Raw genomic sequence first — 23,687 nt, 5'->3', positions numbered from 1 at the left:
AAGCAGGAGCTTTCTCCACAATGACATCCCCTGCTCTGGAGTCCTTCATTCCCCTTCTCTTCCCTCCAACCCCAGATTATTTCCTGACGCTGGACGAGCCCATGAACAACATCACCACCACGCTGGGCCAGACGGCAGAGCTGCACTGCAAGGTGTCTGGGAACCCCCCTCCCACAGTCAGGTGGCTGAAGAACGACGCTCCCGTGGTGCAGGAGCCCCGCAGGATCTCCTTCCGAGCCACCCCCTACGGCTCCCGCCTGCGCATCCGCAACCTGGACACCACCGACACCGGCTACTTCCAGTGCGTGGCCACCAACGGCAGGAGGACAGTTTCCACCACCGGCGTGCTCTTTGTGAAGTTTGGTGAGTTTCCTCCTCTCAAACTGTCCCAGCTCTTGCTTAGGAGGAGGTGTTTGTCCGGGGGAAAGCAGCGTGCCGGTGTGGCGGCGTTGTGCGGTTTTTGAGGTCGGAAAAGCCAACTTTGTTAAACCTGTTAAATTCAGGTTATCGGAGAGCCCAGGAATCCATGAGCTGACTCAAAATGGGCTTCCCAGAGAGGGTGTTAGGATGGCAGGGCAGAAATGTGCCTTGGGATGGAGCTTGGAGAAATGGTCCTGGGGAGCTGAGGAGCCATGGGACACCCCTGAGAGAGACCTGGACCCTGCTGTCTGTCCTACAGGGCTGGGATCTCTGCCCTTTTAACCCCATCCACAGGTTTCCTAAATCATTGGATCCATGGGAGTGTAGCAACAGCCATATTTTCACAAAATCATGGAATGTTCCGGTTGGAAAAGGCCTTTAAGATCATCAAGTCCAACCAGCACCCAACACCACCACACATTCACCATTAAACCATGTCCCAGGTGCCACATTCAGTTTTTTGAACAGTTGTAGGGATGGTGACTGCCTTGACTGTGACTGTTCCAACATTTTTGAAGTAGAAATTTTCCCAATATCCAATTCAAACCTCCCTTGGAACAGCTTGAAGCTGTTTCCTCTCCTCCTGTCCCTGTTCCCTGGAGCACAGCCCGACCCCCCGGCTGTCCTCTCCTGTCAGGAGCTGTGCAGAGCCACAACGGCCCCCTGAGCCTCCTTTTCTCCAGGCTGAGCCCCCATTAATGGGGTACCTGGGTAGATTCAGACCAGAGGAGAAAAACTCCTTTATTCTGAGTGACCTCTGTGTCTGGTGAGTGAGAAACTTCAGCTGGCACTGCAGGCTGAGGGCCTGAGATGAGACACATATATACCTGTCAGGGAAAATAAGCACTCATTCTCCCAAGTTTATATTGAGATAACTGCCTTCAAAGCTGATCTTACCACTCAGAAGATTCCAAACAAGAAACAGGTTTTGTGTCTCTTCTCCCCCTCCTCCTCCACGGTCAGGGGGAAATAATTCACTGAGATGAAGATATTTGCACACAGTCCTGGTTAATCCTCTTTGGAACTGGACAAATAACACACAAGGAATGATGGATGTGATGAGTTTCATCTTCTTTTTTTTCATAAATCTCCCATGTTTTCTGATTTCTGATAAGAAATTAATCATTAGGTGTTCTCCTAAGGCAGTTTCAAGAGGAGGGTGAGTTGCTCACCTGTTTATTGTCCTCCTGTCATGTTCTGCAGCCAATACAGGCTTGTCTTTGGTGCTGAGGGGCTGCCACTTCTCTGTTCAACTCCATAAACCACAGCCAACACCACAGACTGGTGCTTTTATCTTTTAAAAGGTTTTCAAAAGCTTCCTGCTTGCTACCTCGCCGTAACTCATCCTGCTGTTTTTCTTCTGTCACTTTTCCAGGTCCCCCGCCAACAGCAAGCCCAGGATCCTCGTAAGTCCTTTCATGTCTCTTCTGTGCCTTCATTAATCTTGCATTTCAGCAGTCAGAAGTTCATTTGTCATTTGGTGTGACAGGAGCACTTTTCCATTCTGCTTTTTAAGTCAGATAGGATGGTAATTTATTGTAACTGAGTTATCTGTCTCGCAGTGATATTTTCATGTTATCGTGTCAACTCCTGTTTCTTACCCCAGACTTCTTAATTTCCAATATTATTACCTTTAGATCCTCTGGTGCCTTCAGTCTGTGAAGTGATTTCAGTGCACCTACGGGTACTTCATCCATGTCACAGCCCAGTCTGGAAAATATTTATCACTACAAGCAGATTTTACTGCCCAGGGGCTTCTTGCTGATTTTAAGGGTCGTAAACTGTGTCTGTCTCTCTGTACCTGTATTAATAAACTGCCTGAAAGAAGATTTTTTTAAAGATTGAGTAGGTGGGTGGGAGCAGTGGCTGTTTGTACCAGAGCTCCCTGTGTCCTGGAGCTCAGGTTTGGCTCCTGCTGCACTCCCCACGCACTCCCCACGTTGTATTTTGGCAGTGGAGCTTCTGTCTTGGGCAGTTTTTGAGAATATTCACTTCTATTTGTAATTTCAAAGTACCTGATCAAACCTGCTCACCTTCTCAGTGCCTTGTTGTTCTCAAGTGTGATCTCTGAGACTTGGAATCAGTTTGGTGGTGCTTATTCACATTTCACATTGTGGAAAAATATTGAAAATCCACCTCTCCTGGTGAGGGGAGGGAAACACAGACCCAAGTGAACCAGAAAATTCATCTATTAATGCAAGGAATGCAAAAACCTGGGGACGTGAATGTTCCTGGCTCCTTATGGAAGATCTCCCATGAATTATTGCAGAGGATATGAATGAGGAGAAGCATCTGACCACAAAAGGATGTTGTAGGATGCCCTCTAATGGAACAGCCTAAAATGTGGTTGTATCTCCCCTTGTGAAGGTGCCTGTGTGGAATCCTGCAGTTTGTTTTGGAAGGGGAGCTCTTTGCTGGGGTTTCAGCCCTGTTTGGTGGTTCTGGGGCTCTGGGGAGGGAAGTTTCCTGCTGCTGTGGGATTTGGGGGCTGTTGGGCTCTCCAGCAGTTTGGAGACTTAATGAATGAGGTGAGGAAATGGGGATTTTGTGCTGCTCCCAACTGGTTTGGGGTTTCTGAAATTTGTGGGGTTAAACATCACCTCCTTGGTGGTCAGAACCCACGTGGGAGCAGTGGAGCACAGAGAGCTGGGCTGGAATTTCAGTCTGGGCCACTCAGGATTGCCTCACTTTTTAAAACAAAATACATTTGGGAATCTTTTTTTCCCATTTTGTCTTTCTGGCAAGGGGTTTGGTGTTTTTTTTGTTCCCCTTCCAAAAAACCCCATAACTCAACTAGCTAAAATACACACAAAGGATGTGAAAAGGTGAAAAGAACGGGAGATGTTCTCTTTAATAGTTGATTTTTTTACTTGTAATAATTATGATTTTGTAACCAAAAAAGAAATTTAATCACACTTTGGTTGCATGTTGTGAAATGCAGGAGGGAAATTACCTCAAATTCTGGTTCTTGGTGTTTGCTGCTCCTTCATGCAAAGAATGTCCTGGGGACTGGGTTGTGTGACTCTCGTGTGGCCTTCTCCCTGTGCAAGTTGAAAAATGAATTTGTAGCTATGAAATTCATTTTTCTGCTCTTTTCTTCTGTGCAAACCAAGCCCATGTGTGGCAGTTTTCAAGCTGCAGGGTGAGAGATGAAGTACCTGGCTGTCCTCCCTCATCATCCTCCCTCTGGGGAGCACTTTCCTTGGGAGTAGCCTGGAGGCTGGGTCATAAATTCAGGAAAAAACCTGATGGCAAGGTCCTGTTCCCAGGTATTTGTCAGTCACCCAGGAGTGGAAGGTGCTCTTCATTTACAGATATCATTTGAGGATCCTGATTTTAAAAATATCCACACACTCAGCCCTTTTCCCTCCCTAATTTATAGAAAAACAGATGGGCCAAGTGTGAGAATGTGAGATGATGATTTCTGTGAAAGGGATAGATAAACCAGTAATTTTTGTCTGTTATTTTTGCTGCTTTCCCTAAGAGAAATGGCCAAAAGTCTGATTTGGAAATCAGTCTGAAGCAAAGTGCTGCTGGGGCCCTGAGCATCCTTCCTTTAACTCTGCCCTGCTGTAAAAGCCCTGGGATCACATTCCATGGTCCTGCTCTGCTGCTCTGACTCAGCTGGGAGAAGCTTCTTTTGTTTAAAAAAAAACCAAAAACAACAAGCCTTGCCCATGTTTTAGAAATAAATTATTACTTTTATTATATAATAATATAAATATAAGCATATAAAATATTTATAACAAAGCATATAAATATATATGTTTTATTTAATAAAACAGTATAAAATATAAATATTATTTTAAATGATAGAAAATATAATATAAAATGTTTTAATAACATATAATATAAAATATAATATTTGAAAACATAAAATATAATAAAAATATTTATCATGAAATAGAATATAAAATTAAAAATTATAAGAATAATATAAGATATAGTAAAATATAGAAATATATAATATATAGATATGATATAGAAATATATATTATTTATATAAAATTCAAAACATTATTTTAAAGTATAATAATAATATATAATATATAATAGAATATGATTCTGTTTTTGGGTGCTGCAGATGCAGGGCCAGCTGCAGGCAGCTCAGGGATGTGGGGAGGCTCTGGATGCCCATGTCCCACACCTGGATGTGTCCCCAGGAGGCAGCTCCAGGCTCTCCAGTGCTGGAATCATTTCCACCACGTGGATGATGTCAAGGGCACCTCACAGCAGCCTGGGAGGGCAGAGGGGTCAGGAGCTCTGGCTGGAACAGCTCACCCTCAGCTGATGTGTGTCCTTCTTTTAGCCATGAACTTCTGAATTCAACCACAAATTGGGTTGATTTCATATTTTTGGTTTATTTTTAGGGAGATCAAAGGCAGCGTTTTGGTGTGTTTGTGCAGTGCTCTGTGTCTGTGCACTGTGCACACAAATTTATCCCAGAATCCCAGGAGGGTTTGGGTTGGAAGGGACCTCAGGGATCCTCCAATTCCAACCCCTGCTGTGGACACCTTCCTTAAACCAGGGATTTGCACTGTAGCCACTGCTTCTCAAAATTTCCCCCAAACCCCAGATTTTAACATTATTTTTGAACTGCACACCCCTTTGAAAGTCGCTTTTATCCATCATGCATGGCAAGGTTGGTCCCTTAAGGACACAGAACCAGAACAGAGCGAGGTCAGGGCACAGCAGATCCTGGGGCAGAGAGGATTTAATGGAACAACAGAGATCCTTTGGCCTGGAAATGTTCTGTGCCCAATCTTTCCTTGCTTTTTGTCCCATTCTCCATTGTTCCCCTTACCCTGAGCCTTGGCTTTGTGCTTATCCCAAACTTTGCCCACTGCAGGAGAAATCCTGGGCACAAATCACTGAAATTAGAGGTGGTGGGGCAAGAACTTCCACAAGAGCAGCACTGAGAAAGAAAAGGAAAATTCCAGTTTACATGGGCTGGTGTAAAAATGAGCTGGAAAAACCCTGCTGGAGTGGAATCCAGTGGGAAGAGTGCAGGAAAATGCTCTGTATTTGTTATTTATTGTGTTGTGAGCATGTTCTGAAGAGCTTTAACCTGGATGTGTATGGCAGGGATATATTCCCAAGTGGAATATGTACATGCTGGTGCCAGTATTCCTCTGGAACAGTCCTTTTGTTCTTCATGGAGCCTCTTCTATATATAAATATCCTAAATATGGCATTGTTTTGTTCTTTATTTAACCACTGGGAACGAGGAGAGGGGAAAAGAGGAGACAAGAGGGCTGTAACTTTAAGGAGCATCTGATTCATAAAATGAAATGGGGTTTGTGATTCCCAGAAATAAATAGCTTGCAAGGCTTGAGAAACCACAAACCCCCCTGGATTTTCCCATCTTTTTCAGTCATTGAGATTAAAAAAAAAAAAAAAAAATTCTTTTTTTAACTTTCAGCTAAACACATCTGGGTTTTTTAGTAAAACAGATCTTTTGTACAGTGGCTCTGTGTGCCAGCAACAAGAAAAGGTGTAAGCACTGGCCAGCATCCAGGTGAGGCTTGGCCAACTGTGTGTGTGACTGTGGATTTCAAAGAGGAACACAGAGACTTTCCTCTTTTGGACACAGAAGGTAAAATTTAGAGAAGGAAAAATGCCAATCAAGAGGCCAGAACAGATTCAGTGCTCCAGCAGCATCCTGGGAGTGATGTCCCTGCACTCTGGTGCCAGGTTTGACTCCTGAATCCTGGAATTCCAGCCTGTCCCACGTTTTGTGGCTGGCACAGAAACTCCCTCCTGCTGCTCAGTGATGGAAATTTTGAATGAGGACTGGACACAATTCCCAGGTGTTTTGCTGTGAGATCTTTTACAGTCCCACTCTGTCCTGGTGCAGCAGCTCGTTCCTAGAACCCTGTGGGATCTGGGACACAGCTCTGAGGTGGGATATTCCACACAGAGGCCAACATAAATATATTTGGGGGGAAAAAAAGGCCCCACGTGGTGCAAGGCTGGAGCCTGAGTGGCTGATGCTGACACAAACCATGTTCATCCTGCTGCATGACTTCATCCCAGGGAAAATAATCCTCCCTCAGTTTGCCAGGGGCTCAGGCAGGTTATCTGCCAGGGCTGCAGTGGGAATGTTCCCAGGGAGAGCTGGCCTTGTCCTCTCCACGGGCTCTTTCATCTGCTGCACACTTATCTCCCTCGTGCCACTGATGCCTCAGGTTTTGGGTTTTATATTTTATATTTAGATTCTGGGCTGCTTTAGTGTGTGGGGCTGGGTTCACATGAGGGGATGGTGAGCTCTGTGCACAGAGCAGGGAGACAAAACAATTCCTGCTCCAGCTGGGCACCAAGGACAAATGATCCAAATCTCAGCCCAGGAGCACAAACCCCGTGGGCTGCAGAGAGAAAAACAAGCAGGATGGGAGTGCAGGGGCTGAGCTGGAATTGGACACTGAACTGCAATGTGCACATGGAGCAGAGCTGATCCCAGGGAGAGACCCCGGGAGCGCTCGTGCATTTTGGGACCATTTGGGTTCATCTTGGGGGCAGCCCTGGCTGGGCTCTTGTGCTGCCCAAGGTGGATCCATGGAGGAGATCCTTTGAATCAATCCCTGCTTTATTCTGGAGCTCTGCCCAGCCTCTGCTCCAGGGCAGCCTGCACAAGGCATCAGCACTGTCTCACCTTTCCCCTGGATTGTTCTGCTCTGGCACTGGGGACAATGAAGTGGCTGCTGAGGGTGCTCAGGTCTTTGGGATTTGTGCTCTTGGGTTTTCCTGAGTGAGCAAAAAGGACTGAAAACCTCTGGGTAAATGTAATACAGAACTTGGGAAGCCACAGTCGTGTCTTGTATGAAGTGAATTGGCTCCAGAGCCTATTCCAGGGTGTTTTATCACCTCAGGGTACTTAGGTACTAAATATACACCTTATCTGGGAACCCCAGGCTCCTTTGCCTCTCCACCTCCCCTTATCTCCCAGACACGTGGGAAGCTGAGCCAAAGTAAGGTTTAAGGTGTGTTAGAGGGGCCTGAAGTGGAGCTGGTGCAGTAAGGTGTGTTAGAGGGGCCTGAAGTGGAGCTGGATCTGGAGGGACACTGGGCACCTGGTGTGGGGGCATCAGCCCAAACTATTGCAGGAGTGGCCTGGGACAGAAAATGGAATGGAATCACAGGCTGGGCTGGGCTGGAGAGGACCTTAAATCCCACCCAGTGCCACCCCTGCCATGGCAGGGACACCTCCCACTGTCCCACGTGCTCCAGCACCAGTGTCCAGCCTGGCCTTGGGCACTGCCAGGGATCCAGGGGCAGCCACAGCTGCTCTGGGAATTCTCTTCCAGAGCCTGCCCACCCTCCCAGGCAGGAATTCCCTCCCAAAATCCACCTGCTCCTGTCTGCTGTGGCCCTGCATCACCCACTGGTTTTCATCTGAGCAGTGCTGCCAACAGCCAAGTTCTTTCCATGCAGAGCCTTAAGTTGTATTTTGTTACGCTGTGGCAAACCCACAGAAAAGAAATTGTCCCGGAGTTTGGTGACAGACTGACCTCAGAAAGCGCTTTTGACTTTTCAAAGGGTGTCTGATAAGAATTCCTGCAGATGGCAGCTGAAGTGCTCCCTTATCTGTGGGCAGTGCAAACAAAAACCCCTCCTGCCCACACGTGGCACGGGGAAAGGCCCAGGAGACAGAGCTGCATTATCTGAGAACAAATTAATTACAGAGGTGCCAGTATTTTTTTAAGCAGGGAGCAAAGTGCATTAGGATTTGGGCACGGGGAGCACCAAGCACAGTGTGCCTTTGAGAGCTGGCTTGGTTTTCCTTCTGTGCAGATCACCCAGAGCAGCTGCAGTGGGAATAAATGTTTGGGGTGGAGGTGGCACCTGTGGAACGCTGCAGTCGGGTTTCAGGGGTTTGGGGTTGGTGTTTCCATCAGAATTCCGCACAGGCAGCATTCCCTGGCCTGGCATGTGGGATTTGTGGCCACATCCTGGGGACTGGGGGAGTTGAGAGTGAGGATAACACTGAAAGAGGCATTTGTGCTGTCATTCTAGCCTTATTGCCTTTATTTATGTATCAGACTTTATTTATAGTCATATTTTTATATATATATATCAAGACCTAATTGCCTTTTTTAACCCTGGATCCAAGGAATTCTCAAATCCCTCCCAGGGTCCTGGTTATTTATTGAACTCAGTTATTTTTCCAAACCTTTATAAATCTGTGATTCCAAGGGGACTGATAAGTAAAGTACAGATATTGGATAAACTTTCCTTTCTCTAATTGGATATCTCAGTTATCAGTCTTTCCACAACACTAAAGAAATCCTGTGATGACATAATTTGACCCTGAGTTACAGCCTCTCTGCCTGTTTTCCTGATTTATTTAAAAAAGAGCAAAGTGAGAATCATTTTGAAGATTTTGACAACAGAAAGGCAAAAGTTAAATCAGGAAAGGCTGGAAAGTTGCATTTTTTCTGCTGATCATTTCCTCCAGGTTGTTGTGTTCATGGAGATATTCTTCAGCTGTTGTAAAAAATAATAAATATCATTAAGCCCAATTGGAAGTCTGGGTCTGACCAATAACAAACCCAGTCTTGTGAGTTACACCAAACAGCCCAACCTGCCAAATATTGTTTCCATTTGTTGGAACCCTGGTTACTGAGAATTTCAGACTTTCTGTTCTGACAAACCTTAACACTACATTTAACCTAAAACACTAAAGAAAGCTTCCAAAATTAAATGATAGAACTAAAATTAAAAGTGTGTTGTTTCAATAGAGGTGTGTAATATCACATAGTAGAAAACTTAAAGTTTTAAAATATAATAATGTATATAAAGCTAATCCTCTTTCTTCACCTTCTTCTTCATAACTTTAAGTAATATTGTATAATTAAATTTAAAAGTCCACATTACAAACCACAAGTAATTAGTTATTAAGTTTAAAATAAAAATAATTTAATTATAATTTCTTAATTAAACAGTTTATCCTTAAAAAAACTTATGAAAAAATAAATACAGCTTAATTTTTTTAGTTTATGAATGTAAAATACTATAAAACTCACAGTTTATAAAACTGTAATATAAATAAAAACTAATGAACATCTAAGTGCAAACAAAAAATACCATCTCACACATATAATCATAACAAGAAAAAGTTCAAACCCAAGACCCATTAATGCTTTAATGTGCCCCTTTTTCCAGGGTGTCACCCTTTTTGTCTGGGTTGGATTTCACCCCCCAGGACAGGGGAGCTGTGTTCCTAAACTCCACATTAAGGCTGCAGCTAAGCCTGCTTGGAAACAAAACTCTTGCATTGGATTAAACATCCTGAGCTTCCAAACTTTGCTTTTATGATTTATTAATAAATAAAAATAAATTATTTCTATATGGAATGAATATTAATATAATAATTATTGTTGTTTATTAATAAAAGCAAGCTTTGATTTTATTTTTGCTGAAACCAAGCTGAGGCCATCAAGCATTTGTGTCGGCAAATGAAAATTGCAGAGCCCCATACCCAGCAGAGAGGGGGAGATGCTGGCAGTGCTTCAGAGCAGGGGAATAATCTGCTTTTCCCATATTTCATGTGGTCATTCCAGGTAACAGCTCTTTTGAAGCCAACCCCAAAATCCCTGCTGGAGCTGCTAAAGGCTCTCAGCAGCACTTGGGGCCAAAGCACTGGGTTTTTATGGAGCATTCCACGCTCAGGAGGTGGGGTTTGCTCTTTGAGGCACGTTTAATCAAAAAATTCTCCTTTAGCTCCAATCAGAAGGACATTTTAAGTGGCTTAGAGGGATTTCTTTGAGCCTGAAGGCTGTGAGGAAAGAGCTGACAATATTACAGTGACAATGGATTTCAGCCATCCTGGCCTGGCTCGGGGCTCAGTCCTGGCTCAGCAGAGCCTGGCTTTGGAAGGACTTGGCCTGGATGTGTGCTCAAAGAGCACAAATAAAAAGTGATGTTTTAGGGAGTCTCTAATTCAAGAGATTAAACCTGATTTTTGTTATGCTTGAGGCAGCACAGGAAAATCACTGATCTGTTGTTTGAGCTGTGAATCCAACCCAGTTCCTTCTTCAGCGACCTGTCACTGCAGAGCTGCTAAAGCAGAGGTGGGAAGTGTTGTTTTGGGGACAAAGATTGTATTTTACAGTGGAAAATGCACCTCAGTCCCAGGCTTTGGGAGCTTTCTATTCTGTTTTGGGCATTTGCTGGTCTACCTTATGCAGTTAAAAAATAAAATAAAAAGTTAAATTATTTGAAAACAAGGTTCGTTTTTGTTTTCCCTCCCCAACCTGTGGTGGGTTCAGAGTCATTTCAAGGATTCAGTGCTGCAGGAGAACAGATAATTTGAGTTTTTCTGGTCCCCAGTGCCTTTAGTGCCCAATGTTTTACTCCTGGGGAAGAGTGGAAAGGGCTGTAGGTGGAGGAGGGAAGAAGGGAAATAATTCCATAACCTGGGTGTGAAATGGTGTAAAATGGTGTCTGGCTGTCATGAGTTCAGTGTAACTGAATCAGAAAACTGACAAATGAAATTGTGACTTAATTAGGGTTTTCTGGAAGAGAAAATGGAACATCTCTCAGGTGGAACAAGTGGCTTTCAAAGTTCTTGTTTTGCTTCAATCCCTGCAGTGTCTGGTGGCCAAATGCTGCTCTAGAACTTTCCTGGGAGTGGCTGGGTGGAAGGGTGGAATAAAGAACTCCTCACACATTTCAGAGCCCACTTACAACATCTGAGGTCACCTCTGAGGTTCCCCTGGGCCATGAGGCCTTTAATTAGGAGGGAAATCCTATTTAAAGGCCTGTAATGTTTCTGTGGTCACAGTGAAACCTCTCACACAAGCCAGCAGTAAAATCTCACCAGGCAAATCTCAATCTCTGTCTCATTTTGTGCTTTTACTTCAGCGCCCAGCTGTTGCTGATATTCCTTAAACAAATCCTCTCCTGCTCTTTTGGTTTTGTGTTGGTGGGGAACCAGGGAAAGGAGGAGCACTGAGGGATCTGCTGGAGGATGAGCAGATCCAAAGCTCAGCTCTGGGCACAGCTTCCAGCAGGTTTTGGTTTATCTGCCAGCCTCGCTTCCAGGGGGCTGGAAAATGACTGAAGATGAAACATTTCAAATATTACAGTGGTGAAAGCTCTGGTTGCTTGTGGTAGGAATTATTCAGGAGAACAAAAAGTAGGAATAATAATAATAATAATAATAATAATCATAATAATAATTACAGCCTTGCAAGCCAGGGCACTGGCAGGGGGAGAAGCAGCGTCTGTGGCTCTGTGGGATGGATTTATTTCCTGTCCTTGGCGTTCTTTCAGCCACATGAAAAGTCCTCTCTGTCTGTATGGAAATCCTTCCTTTCCATGGGCACTTTGGGGTTCTGCTCCCCTTCAGAGCCTTTGCTCTTTGCCAGGCTGGCATCCAGAGCAGGGTCCTGGACCTCAGCTTGTCCCTGGAGATCCCTGTCCCAGCTGCAGAGCCTCCCTCCCTCAGAATCATGGAATGGTTTGGGTTGGAAGGGACCTCAGAGCTCATCCCATGGCAGGGACACCTTCCACCACCCCAGCCTGGCCTTGGGCACTGCCAGGGATCCAGGGACAGCCACAGCTGCTCTGGGGACGTGTTCCAGAGCCTCTCCACCCTCCCAGGGAACAATTCCTAATTCCCAATATTCCATCTAAATCTAGTCTTTTTCAATTTCAACTCATCCCAAGCTCGACTTAAGATTTTACTCCAGACTTCTGCAGCCTTCAGAAGAACCAGTGTTGGAACAAGTGTTTATTCAGCCTAATAAAAACATTAAAATGGGAGTAAATCTGTAGTGACCCAAGGGCCTTTCATGACTTCAGTAGGGTGTGAAACCTTGGGAATGAGTTTTCCTACAGGGATAACATCACTGCTCAGCCAGGCTGTGTGTCGTTACTACTCACTCCCAGTGTGTGCAGCTCCATCACAAAGTCCTGCAGAGCAAGGGAGAAGATTATAAGGTGTTACATTATTTATCCTGATAATTAAAACCACTCCTGACGTTCCAGCTCTGGCAGTTCAAAGCAGTAACCCCGGGCCACCTCAAATACTGTAAAAGGAGTTAATCATCCATTTCTGAGTGTGTCAAGTTTATTGATCTTGTTAACAGGAAAACATGTGTGGTTACCTGGGTGAGGAAGGAAAGTGCTTATCATCTGAGCTGGTATTTGGATGCTGTTGTTGGTGCCTGAGCCAGCCAAGATCAGTGCTCAGCAAAAATGAATCACAAATGTTACCCTGCCGTGGTTCCCCAGCCAAATTTCTTGTGTGGGTGAATTTACTTTAAACAAATAAATTTTCTCTCCATCCTGATTTTGCTCCAGATGAATGGACACATTATTTTGCCCAGCAATTAGCACCTAGAACATTTTGCAAGGCAGTCCCCTTTCAAGGGTCACAGCTGGTTTAGAGATTTGGGGGGCTTAAAGTGAGAATGGACTGATGCCTTGTGCAGGCTGCCCTGGAGCAGAGGCTGGCCAGAGCTCCAGAATAAAGCAGGGATTGATTCAAAGGATCTCCTCCATGGATCCACCTCGGGCAGCACAAGAGCCCAGCCAGGGCTGCCCCCAAGATGAACCCAAATGGTCCCAAAATGCACGAGCGCTCCCGGGGTCTCTCCCTGGGATCAGCTCTGCTCCATGTGCACATTGCAGTTCAGTGTCCAATTCCAGCTCAGCCCCTGCACTCCCATCCTGCTTGTTTTTCTCTCTGCAGCCCACGGGGTTTGTGCTCCTGGCCTGAGATTTGGATCATTTGTCCTTGGTGCCCAGCTGGAGCAGGAATTGTTTTGTCTCCCTGCTCTGTGCACAGAGCTCACCATCCCCTCCTATGAACCCAGCCCCACACACTAAAGCAGCTCAGAGTCTGAAAATAGAAAACCCAAAACCTGAGGCATCAGGACCGTTGCAGTCCCCACTGTTGCAGAACTTCTCTCTTTGGGTATTGCTCACTTCTGGTGATTTTCAATCAGCTGGGGCACAACTTTGGGGAAAAAAGGTGTCATGTTGATTTGATCTGTCTTTAACTTCTGAACATGCTCGTGCATGGGGTCAGTGCCCCTTTAGGATCCAAAATGTTCAACCACTCCTCCCTTTACAGCCCAGCTCCTGACTCTGCCAAGGTGACCCTGAGAGGTCACTTTTCCACAAGCTCCTGGGAATTTCCCCCACTTCCAATCCTGAGTTGTTTGGGCTCCATTCCAGCCATTCCATGGTTTGGCTTGGGTGCTGTAAGGCCAGCAGATGTGGAGTGATTTGGGTTTCCCAGGATGGGTGGGAGTGTGGACAGCCCAGGATATCCTGCAGAGATCATGGACAGGTTTCTTCTGAACATCTTTGGGATGAAAATTGCCTCAACCTAAAGCTAAAATTATTTAGCTGTAACAATTCCTCTCTAATATCTTCTTTATCCACTTTTGGAACAGAAACTGTTTTATTGCATTTAAATGATAAATTTAACTCTTTTAACACATTTAACTCTGGTGACAGTTCCACCATTTCCATCTGGTAAGAAACAAACATGAATTACAGCAGAGACTCTTCATCTTGGACTTGAAAGCCTCATAAAGCCTCTTTTGCACTGTTGGCAGCTCTGACAGTTTTGGAAATCTCCTTGTCTGGCTTTTGCTCCTCGTGGCAATTTTTGCAGCATTTATTTAAAATTTGGTGGTGTCAGTTTTTCCTCCCCAATGGGTTCCAATTAGCCCAGGATTATCAGATGAGGATTTGCCCTTCCAAGAGTGTTCCCATCTTATGGAGATTGGGAAGGAGCAAGAGAAAAGGAGAGAAAATATTATTCCAGCAATGATAAACGTGAGGGAAGGCTCTGGGGATGTTTTGGGGTCCAGTCTCAGCCCTGTGGGGATAAACCTGAGGAACTCTGGGCTTCAACTCCGTATTTTCCCATGAATAACATGGATTGTTACTCCATCCTTGGCATTGCAGACAAAACAGGCAATCGTGGTCTTGCCAAAATAAAGTTCCTAGGCTGGATCAAAGGAGCAGCAGGGTAGGAATATCAGAGTTTCCTTTGATTTCCAGCTCTAAATGCTGCATGCACGGGGGGCGTGCCTGCCTTTTAAATGATGTTTGGCTTAATCCTCCAGGTTTTTATGCATTGCAAAATCCATGTTTTATGTTACAAGAGCACCATAAGAGTGAGTATTGATCTGAGCATTTCACATTTTCTGAGATAAAACCCAGCTTTAAAATTCGATCCAGTGCAACTGCCAGAACAGATGTTACTAAAACAAGGTTCTAGAAACAAGCCTGTAATCTTAAATAATATTTTTCCACGGGGAGAATGCATTAATGTCAGCCATATCATGCATTTGAACTTATCAATACCAATTAATTCCAGATTTGCAGCTGAAATGCTGGTGGCACAGGTAGGAAGTCTGGCAGACATGCTGTAATTTGCATCAAAACACCCCAATAATCATGTGTAAAATGCCTTTTAAAATTGTCCGTAATTTTGTCCAGAATTGTCCATAAATTTGTCCAAAATTGTCCATTAAATAATGTCCCAGTGGCACATTACCATAATTCCTTCTAATACAAACCTCCAGGGGATTCCTATTCTCAATTGCTGGCACACTGCAATAATAAAATAAAACTAAATAAAGCAATTGAGATAGTTTTATGTGTTGGGAAATATCAATAAATTCCATATCCTAAAACTTAAGTCCAGAAAAATTTGTGCATTTTCAGCTACATGAATTTTAAAATGTGCTTGTTGTGGGGGATGAAAAAAGGGTTTTTTTCACCTTGAATACCAATTATTGGCTGTAAAAAGGCTGTGAAGGGACAGCATTTTAGATGTTTTCTACAGACTCAGACAAACAATTTAAACTTCTAGAGTTTCAAACTGGTTGGCCTTGAAAAATTAGATGTTTCCAACAAAAAAAAAAGTGTAGCATTTACTTAATACTTCTTTTAATGCTGCTGCCAGAAAACAGGCAGGGAGCTGTGTTGGAACATACTCACTTTTTTGGGCTAACATGAGGAAGAGGCAGTGACTGGCTGGGTTTTTTCCTGGAAACTGAAGTTTTGGGAGGGATTTGTCCCATTTTTGAGTAGAAAACTGCCATTTTTTCACAATTCTCTCCTCAAAGCAGGATTTTCAGAATTTAGGGCTGGGCATCCTTCTCAAGGCTATCCAAAATGTGAATAATTGAGTCCTAAATTCTGACTATTCTAGCCCTGTCTCATGAAATGTGGGAGGCTTGGTCCCAGGGTGGTTCCTGGAGTGTGGCTGCTTCACTCAGGTCTGAGCAGCCTCCAGAGAGAGGGGAAATGTTTTTAAGGAAAACAAACAGGTTTTTTCTTTGTGCCTTATCCCATTTCCATGAGGGCACTGAGGGACAGCTCCTCATTCCCGCTGGAGCCAATTTTCCCTGGTTTTGTTGTCTTAAGAAGGAGTTTCTTATCTCCAAAAGGATCTTTCCAGAGCCCATTCCCAGTTTGGGATCCTCGTGGGGATCCCTCTAAAGCTCTGGCCATTCCCAGCTGAGGAATTTGGGGGGCAGGGGCTGATTTGGGGGGCAGAAAAATGGGTTTGGATTTAACCCCAGCTCAAGTTTGTGATGCTCCTAAACCCAACAATCCCACACTGCTGGGGAAAGCTCTGTGATCCCAGCCAGGCCTAGCTCCCAGCAAGCTTCTTCAGGAAAATCCATTTTCTTAAAGAAGTCTGGAATTCTGTAGAACACAGGAGAAGCAAATGAGATAATATTGTTTTCCTTTTTCTCTGAGGCTTCTCAGCTTCCCAGGAGAAGAATCCTGGGTGAAAGGATTTTTCAGAAATGTGAATGTGGCAGAATTCCACAGAGCCATGGGATTGTTTAGCTTGGAAAAGCCCTCTGAGATGGATTCCAGCCACCCCCAGCACTACCCCACATCCCCAAGTGCCACATCCACGGGGATTTTGGATCCCTGCAGGGATGGGGACTCCACCATCCCCAGTCCCAATGCCTGATCACCTTTTCCATTAAAAGAAATTCCCCAATATCCAACCTAAACCTCTCCTGGCACAGCTTGAGGCTGTTTCCTCTCATCCTGTTCTCTGGGAGCAGAGCCTGACTCCTCCCTGGCTGCCCACTCCTATCAGGGAGATCTTTTTATCTGTGAAATAAAAAGATAATTAAACCAACTAATTTGTGGTAACTTGGAGCTTGCTGTTATTTTTGCAGCAGTTGTGGACTCCGTTTATTGATGGGTGCAAATTTCTGGTCAAATAATAGCTTAAACAAGCTAATATTATAGGTATTATTTTTAATTAACTTGTGCTGAGGCATGTGTTTCACTTTTAATTCAAGTGTCAGGTTTGTGAAGTCTGTTTCTCATCATGCTTAAGGTTAAAATATTAGGTCACCAGAAGAAAGAACTATTTGAGGCACAGAAGACAAATTAAATGTTAGGAGGAAGGAGAGGGGAGGGAGGAGCAGAAATAAAGCTGTGACTCCAGAGAATAAGGGAAAGCAGGAAAGAGTTAGGGAGAGATAAAATGGGCTGAAATTCATTTTGTGGGGTTCAATATTGCAGGTTTTTCCATCAGTCTGAAGAGTTCAAAGCTGCATTTGCAGTATTCTGATACCCAGGAAGGGTTGGGTGTTGCTTTCTACAACATCAGAATCTGAATTTTCAGAATTTAGGGTTGGGCAACCTTCTCAAGTCTAACCAAAATGTGCATAATTGGGCCCTAAATTCTGAACATTCCCTCCCAGCTAGAGGGATTTGGAAAAAAAACTGAAGGATGTTCTCTTAAAGGAAGTGTCCTCCCTTTGCCTTGGTGTCCAGCTCCCAGCAGTGTGTAGGACATGGATGAGCATGGGATGGGCTCCAGCCCCATCCATCCCCTCCCAAGGCCCCTCAGACCCTCAGCCACGGGGTCTGGGATCACTCAGGGCAGATTTATGGGATTTTTTGGGATGGAAGAATTGGCAGCTCCACCCCAATCTCCTGCCTGGAGCTCTGTGCCCGATGAGAGGTGGGCAAGGGTGGGTGAGACCCCTGTGGCTCCAGGAGGGAATCCAGCAGGAGGGAGGGGATTTTTCTGGGAGTTTTCTCCTCTGAGAGAGGAGGCAACATTCAGCACTTGTAATCTTATCCCTCTTGACTGCTCTTCAAAAACATTTCACCTTTTTTCCCCTCTCTTTTCAAAACTTGGACAGGCTGAGCTTCCAAAGGTGCCCCGAAAATGGCTCTGTCAAACAAAGCACCAGTGCCAGGAGCTCCTGCCATTCCCATAACTCTGCAGATCTGATTTGCAGTCCATCCTGAGTCACGGTGTCAGGAATGTGCCAGAAAGATCCAAACCCTGCTCCCAGGGCTGTTCCCTGTCCAGCTGCAGCTGCTGAGCCACCCTGCAGGGACTGCCCTTGGACACAGCAGGAGCTGTGTCAGCAAAGGGACGTGTAGGAGGAAAAAACATCCCTGAAGCTGAATGTCAAGGCTGATTTATGGATTTTTGGTCAATATTTAGCTCTAATTTGTGGCCCTAATGTGCCTGGTCTCCTTGCTGCCATCCCATTGCAAATCCATTCAGCCAGCATCCCAAACCCACAGGAATTTTGGATTATTTATCCATACCTGGATTGGAGGCATCATTCAAACCAGCCATCAGTCTGAACAGTGAGGTAACAGCTAAGTAAAGCCATTCCTTAGGCAGATCTTATTTAATTATTGCTATTTTTTTTTTAATCACGGAGTACTAGAATGGTTTGGGTTGAGGAGGACATTAAAGATCATCTTATTCCAACCCCTGCCAGAAGCAGGGACACTTTCCACTATACTAGGCTGCATTATTATTATTATTATTACTATTAAATAATTCAGAAGTGCTATGGGACTCTGTAGTGATGTCAAAGCACAGCATAATGAATTTTTTACTCTCTGCCTCTGCTTTCCCAGTGACCCATTTCCACCCTGGCTGCCCCGTGCCTTTCAAGGGGTGCCAAACAGCAACAGCTTTTTTTCCCCAGAATTTTCCCCTAAATTACACAATGACGTGGAGGTCTGGGCAGTTCTCTTCTTTTTTTGCAGAGTGAAGTGCAGAAATTTGCTGAAATATTATCATGAAACAGAGCCAAGGTGTTCCCATTTTCCAAGTGAGGCACAAGCAACTGGGTTTTGCTCTTTGGAAAGTATGAGGGAATTTTATTCATCTGTTTGCTTTAAGGGAGATCTGCCAAGTCAAAACCCTTTCATTTCATCCTGTGTGAAGCTGGAACACAAGAAAGGAACAAAATATAATTTATTTAACAATGTACAAATAATTTATACAGAGAGGGGGCACCGGGTGTACGTAACCATAAAAATAATTTATTGCTACACCTTGTAATTAATGGCAAGACAAAATGTCTTTCACTTTGTCAGTGAAAAAAAATGTCTGCAGTCTTCCCCCAGAGCCAAAACTTTTCCATCTCCACTTGGTAGATCTGGGAGATAATTCAACATTTATTTGCTTTTGCTCTTCAGATTGGTTAATTCTCATAAATCAATTTTCTCTGCATTTACACCTTAATTCATGCTGGCTTTTGGGACACTCAGAACGTTTGGGACTTTGTCTTGCCTTGTTGTGTTCTCTCCTTTGGCCATTTTTGCTCAAGATATCCAAATTAGTCCTGTATTTATGATTCTTTCTTGCAGGGTACTCATTTAAATCCTCCTTAAGGCAAAAATGGGAAGAGAGAAGGAAAGGGAAGGGAAGGGAAGGGAAGGAAAGGAAAGGAAAGGAAAGGAAAGGAAAGGAAAGGAAAGGAAAGGAAAGGAAAGGAAAGGAAAGGAAAGGAAAGGAAAAAGGAAAGGAAAGGAAAGGAAATCCATGGGGTGTGGCAGGAATGACCACACAATTACAGCATCTCTAAAATATGCTTTTTAATATATTGGATTGTAAAAATAAATACAACATGATCTCACAGGTTCAGTTTTTCTATCATATATTAAATTCTTCTAAATGAACTCACATTAAAGCCTGGCTACAAAGCTTTTGCTGAACTGGACTTGTTCCTGAACTTGTTGTTGGCATTTGCTGGAAATGTTGTTTAAATCTGGGCGATTTCTGGTAATTTAGAAAAAAAAGGCTGGCAAGGAAAATTCAGGGTGTTGTGGAGTTTGACAGAGAACTGTGGTTTGTGTTCAGGACCCACTTGCAGAGGAGGTGGTGCCACAAAGCCCCTCCAGGCTCAGTGTGAACCAATGAAATCAATATTGCAATCTGATTCTTGATGTTTGTCTGCATGGGGATGCCCAAAAAGCTGCAGAGGCAGAAATTCTGCCCCATTTCAGAAAGGAGCTGCTCTGGGAGGGGGATCAGCCCCTGGATTCACTGGAGCCTCACACCAGGAGCAGCTGAGATAAAGAGATGGAATCAGAGCATGGGCTGGGCTGGGGGGGATCTGGGAGATTTTGGCTGTGGACCCTTCAAAGCTCCTGCTTGGCTTTCTGTGAGTTTGAGCAATCAGACCCTCAGAGACACCTGAGCACGGTGTAAATTAATCCTTGGTGCTATTATTAACCAAGCCAGAGGTGTTGTCACGGGGGAAGTGCAGCAGGATCCAAAAGCAACACCCAGGCTGGGAATACTGACAGAGTGAAACAGAAAACAGAGTGGGAACCAAATCTGCAGAGAAAGAATCTTAACAGTGCTGAGTCATCTGTTGGTGATTAAAATCCAGCTCTTTGTCCTTCACCCAGTGCTCAGAGGGGCCCTGTGGGGTGCAGGCAGTGCAAGGAGCAGGAACCTGTTGGAATACTGTGTGCTGAGAATTTCAGACTTTCTGTGCTGGCAGGCACTGACCCCCAGGAGAACACTGCATTGACCTGAGGCTGTGGAGAAGGATTCCAGAATGGAATGACAGAACTGGGATTGTGGGTGTGGAGATTGAACAGAAGTGTGTAACATCACAGGGTGGGAAAATTAAAATTTAAGGTTTCTATATTATATATACAAAATATATTTTCTTAAAAATTTTAAATTATATTTTAATTTTATTTTTTATTTATTTAAACTTGGAGTTTTAAGTTTTATATATTAATAGAATAATTGAGATTTAAGTTTTATATATTACTAGAATACTAGGTACATATAGTAATATATATAAAGCAAGATGGAGGTTTTGGGGCAGAGGCCACTCGTGCTGTGGAACTCAGGTTTGTGAGATGTGACAGAGGTAGGAACTAACAAACATCTGAGTCCCAACAAGAAATTCCATTTTGTGCATTTAATCCCAACCATGGCAAAAAAGCAGCAGACTCCACAGGAGTGAGGTGTGGGGCAGCTGGCAGACCCCAGACCCCAGACCCCAGACCCGTGCTGTGCTCGGGTTGCTCCTGCCCTCCCCACTCAGCAGAATCTGCACGAGTGCCTCAAACCCATCCCAACCTGAACCGCCTCCAGGCTCGCACTGACTTCCAGCTCCTTAGGGCTTAATCATCAGGATTTAAACTCGGCTGTAAGTTAATTAACACGTTAACTGCTGGGCCAGGCCTAATTTCCATCCCGCTGGAGCCAAAGGGACCCTTCCTTGTGCGGGATCAGGCTCAAGAAGCAGAAACACATGGGAGCAGGGATGAGGTGATTCCTTACACTGAGCAGGTGAGGGATGCCAGGCACGGGCAGTGGGAAAGGAATGCGGGCTCAGCCTTGATCCCAAGAAACTGAGAGCTGTGTTTAAAGCTAAAAACTGAGAGCTGTCTTTAAAGCTAAAAACCGATAGGTGTGTTTAAAGCTAAAACCCATAGGTGTATTTAAAGCCAAGAACTGATATGTGTGTTCAAAACCAAAAAGCGATTGCTGTGTTGAAAACAAAAAACCGATTGCTGTGTTTAAAACCAAAACCTGATAGATGTGTTTAAAGCCAAAGCTGATAATAGCTGCGTTTAAAGCCAAACCCTGTATATGCGTGTTTAAAGCCAAAGCTGCAAATAGCAGTGTTTGAAGGCAGACGCTGCCAGGGGGCAGCAGGAGGTGGGGAATGTGTTTGAGCTGCAGGATCCTTCTGTGGGTTTCGTGTCGGTTCTGGGCTGGATTGGGATGGGATGGGGTGGGGTGGAATGCTGGAAAGCACAGGGTGATCAGCTCGGCAGCATCTGTTCGGTGGGATAAGGGTTTGGAGAGCTGTGGCTGTCCCCAGACCCTGTGTTCCACAGGGGAGCCTGCCAGCCCTTTCTCTGTCCCTGTCACCTCCCAGCTGAGGCCGGGGGACCGCGGAGTCTCAGGGTCCCTCTGTCCTACCCTGATGTTCCTGTTCCTTTCATTTGTTTGACCCTTCTGCCCATTATGGAGCTGATTTCCAAAACAATCCTAAGTAGTTCCTGCTCCTCAGGAGCTTCTAATCACTGTTTTCCCTGTGGGAATTCCCTGGATGCAGCCCCAGGGCAGAGCTGGTGGCATCCCGGCCCTTCCTCTTTACTCTGATCTTTCTTCCTGAGATTTTCTGCAAAATCCCTCTCCTCAGGGCATTTCCAGCCAGGTGAGCTGGTGTCCCTGCTCACTGCCCGGCCTTGGGGGAGCCTTTGTGCCGTCCCCGAGTGAAATTCCATGGTAAATTTATCCTGCAGGCTCAGGGGGCCCTTGTGGCTCTGCACAGCTCCTGACAGGAGGGGACAGCCGGGGGGTCGGGATCTGCTCCAGGGAACAGGGACAGGAGCAGAGGGAACGGCCCCAGGCGAGCTCAGGGTGGATGTTTTGGAAATTTGCTTTACATAAAGGGTGGTCAGACATGGGCACAGTGGTGGAGTCGCCATCCCTGCAGGGATTTAAAATCCCTGCCGGTGTGGCACTTGGGGACGTGGTCAGTGGTGGTCCTGGCAGTGCTGGGGAATGGTTGGACTGAATCTTAGCAGCCTTTTCCAACCTTATGGATTTTATGATGCTATCACTCCATAAAAATAATAAACGGCTAATTAATTATATCCTATCTGGGCATTTAATGAGAGGATGAACTCAACTCCAGAGCCTGCAGTTGCTGTTGGGGTTTTTCAGCTCAGGTTTCAGTTTTTCTCTTCAAGAGCCAGCAGAATAAAGATTTTGTCACCAGAGCTGAGCCCCTGCAGGAAGCCCAGGCTGTGGTTGTGGATCCCTGCTTGCATCTCAGGTGTCTTTGTTACCTGAATCCCTGAGGCACCTCAGCCTTCCCTGGGGCTCTTAATGAAGAGTTTAATTGGCAGTTAAATGTTGTGCTTTTGCAACTCAGCTTCCAAGGTGCTTGGGAACACCCTGGGACCATCATCCAGGGAAACCTGGAGCCTTTCCCACCGATTTCCCAGTTTAGGTGGCCGTGGAGGAGGTTTCACAGAATCACTGGGTTGGAAGAGACCTCCAAGACCATGGAGTCCAGCCCAGCCCCAGCACCCCAACTCAACCCTGGCCCCCAGTGCCACATCCAGGCTTTGTTAAACACACCCAGGGATGGTGACTGCAGCACCTCCCCGGGCAGCCATTCCAGAACTTTATCACCCTTTCTGGAAAATACTTTTTCCTGATATCCAACCTGAATTTCCCTTGGTGCAGCTGCAGGCTGTGTGCTCTGGTTGTGTCAGTGGTGCTGGAGAAAGAGCCCAGCCCCAGCTGAGCACAGGCACCTTTCAGAGCTGTGCAGAGCGAGGAGGGCACCCCTGAGTCTCCTTTTCTCCAGGTGAGCACCCCCAGCTCCCCCAGTGCTTCCTGACAGGGTTTGTGTTCCCAGCCCCTCTCCATCCTCCTTGCCCCCGTTTCCATCTCTCCCATCCCTCTTTTCCCACCCCCTCTCCTTCACACTCATAAATTACTGCGCTTAATCCCCGGGGTTTGGCTTCTCGCTGAGCGCTCTGCGGGGATCCCGGGACGCTGCTCTGGGAGCCCGGGGGTGGCTGGGCTGTCCTGGAAGGCGATCCCAGCGCCTGTCCCCGCTAATCCCATTAGCCGGCGGTGACCGGGCACCGGGAGCGGCCGCTGCCTGCGCTCCCCGCACAAAGAACGCGCGGCTTCAAAGAGCCCCCGGGGAATTTGCATTTCCAAGCTCTCACAGCCAAGGTCTTCAGGAGGGGATGAAAGTGGCTTTTGTTAAACTTAATGGCAGAGTTGATTAAAAAAAAAAAAAAAAGCTCTGATTTTTCCCTTATTAAGGCGTTGTGGGATTCCGCTGTTGGGTTTTTGGCATCTGGGGGAGGGACAATTCTGCACACAAAGGAAGTAACCTGTTCCCTACCCGGCTGTCATCGTCCCGAGGATATTCCAGTATCATTTATCCCAGTTTGAGAGCCATGGATGGGCTGGGCAGGAATAACAAAGGAAATATCAGCAA

At 45.5% G+C, this 23,687-nt stretch overlaps 1 protein-coding gene across 2 annotated transcripts in view; it reads left to right on the top strand.

Annotated features, from left to right (window-relative positions):
• The window catches only part of ROR1 (receptor tyrosine kinase like orphan receptor 1), a 152,348-nt gene that overhangs the window by 113,200 nt on the left and 15,461 nt on the right, over positions 1-23,687 (top strand). For both annotated transcript variants that reach the window (XM_041421702.1, XM_041421701.1), the window contains exons 3-4: positions 76-363; positions 1,796-1,826. In XM_041421702.1, coding sequence (XP_041277636.1) covers positions 76-363; positions 1,796-1,826 — 319 coding nt within the window. The remainder of the gene's footprint in view (positions 1-75; positions 364-1,795; positions 1,827-23,687) is intronic.

The sequence above is a fragment of the Onychostruthus taczanowskii genome, unplaced genomic scaffold, assembly GCF_017590055.1.
Source record: "Onychostruthus taczanowskii isolate IOZ18803 unplaced genomic scaffold, ASM1759005v1 scaffold7, whole genome shotgun sequence".
Taxonomy (NCBI): Eukaryota; Metazoa; Chordata; class Aves; order Passeriformes; family Passeridae; genus Onychostruthus; species Onychostruthus taczanowskii.
Note: the sequence above shows the minus strand (reverse complement) of the source record. Positions and strands in the feature narration are given on the sequence as shown.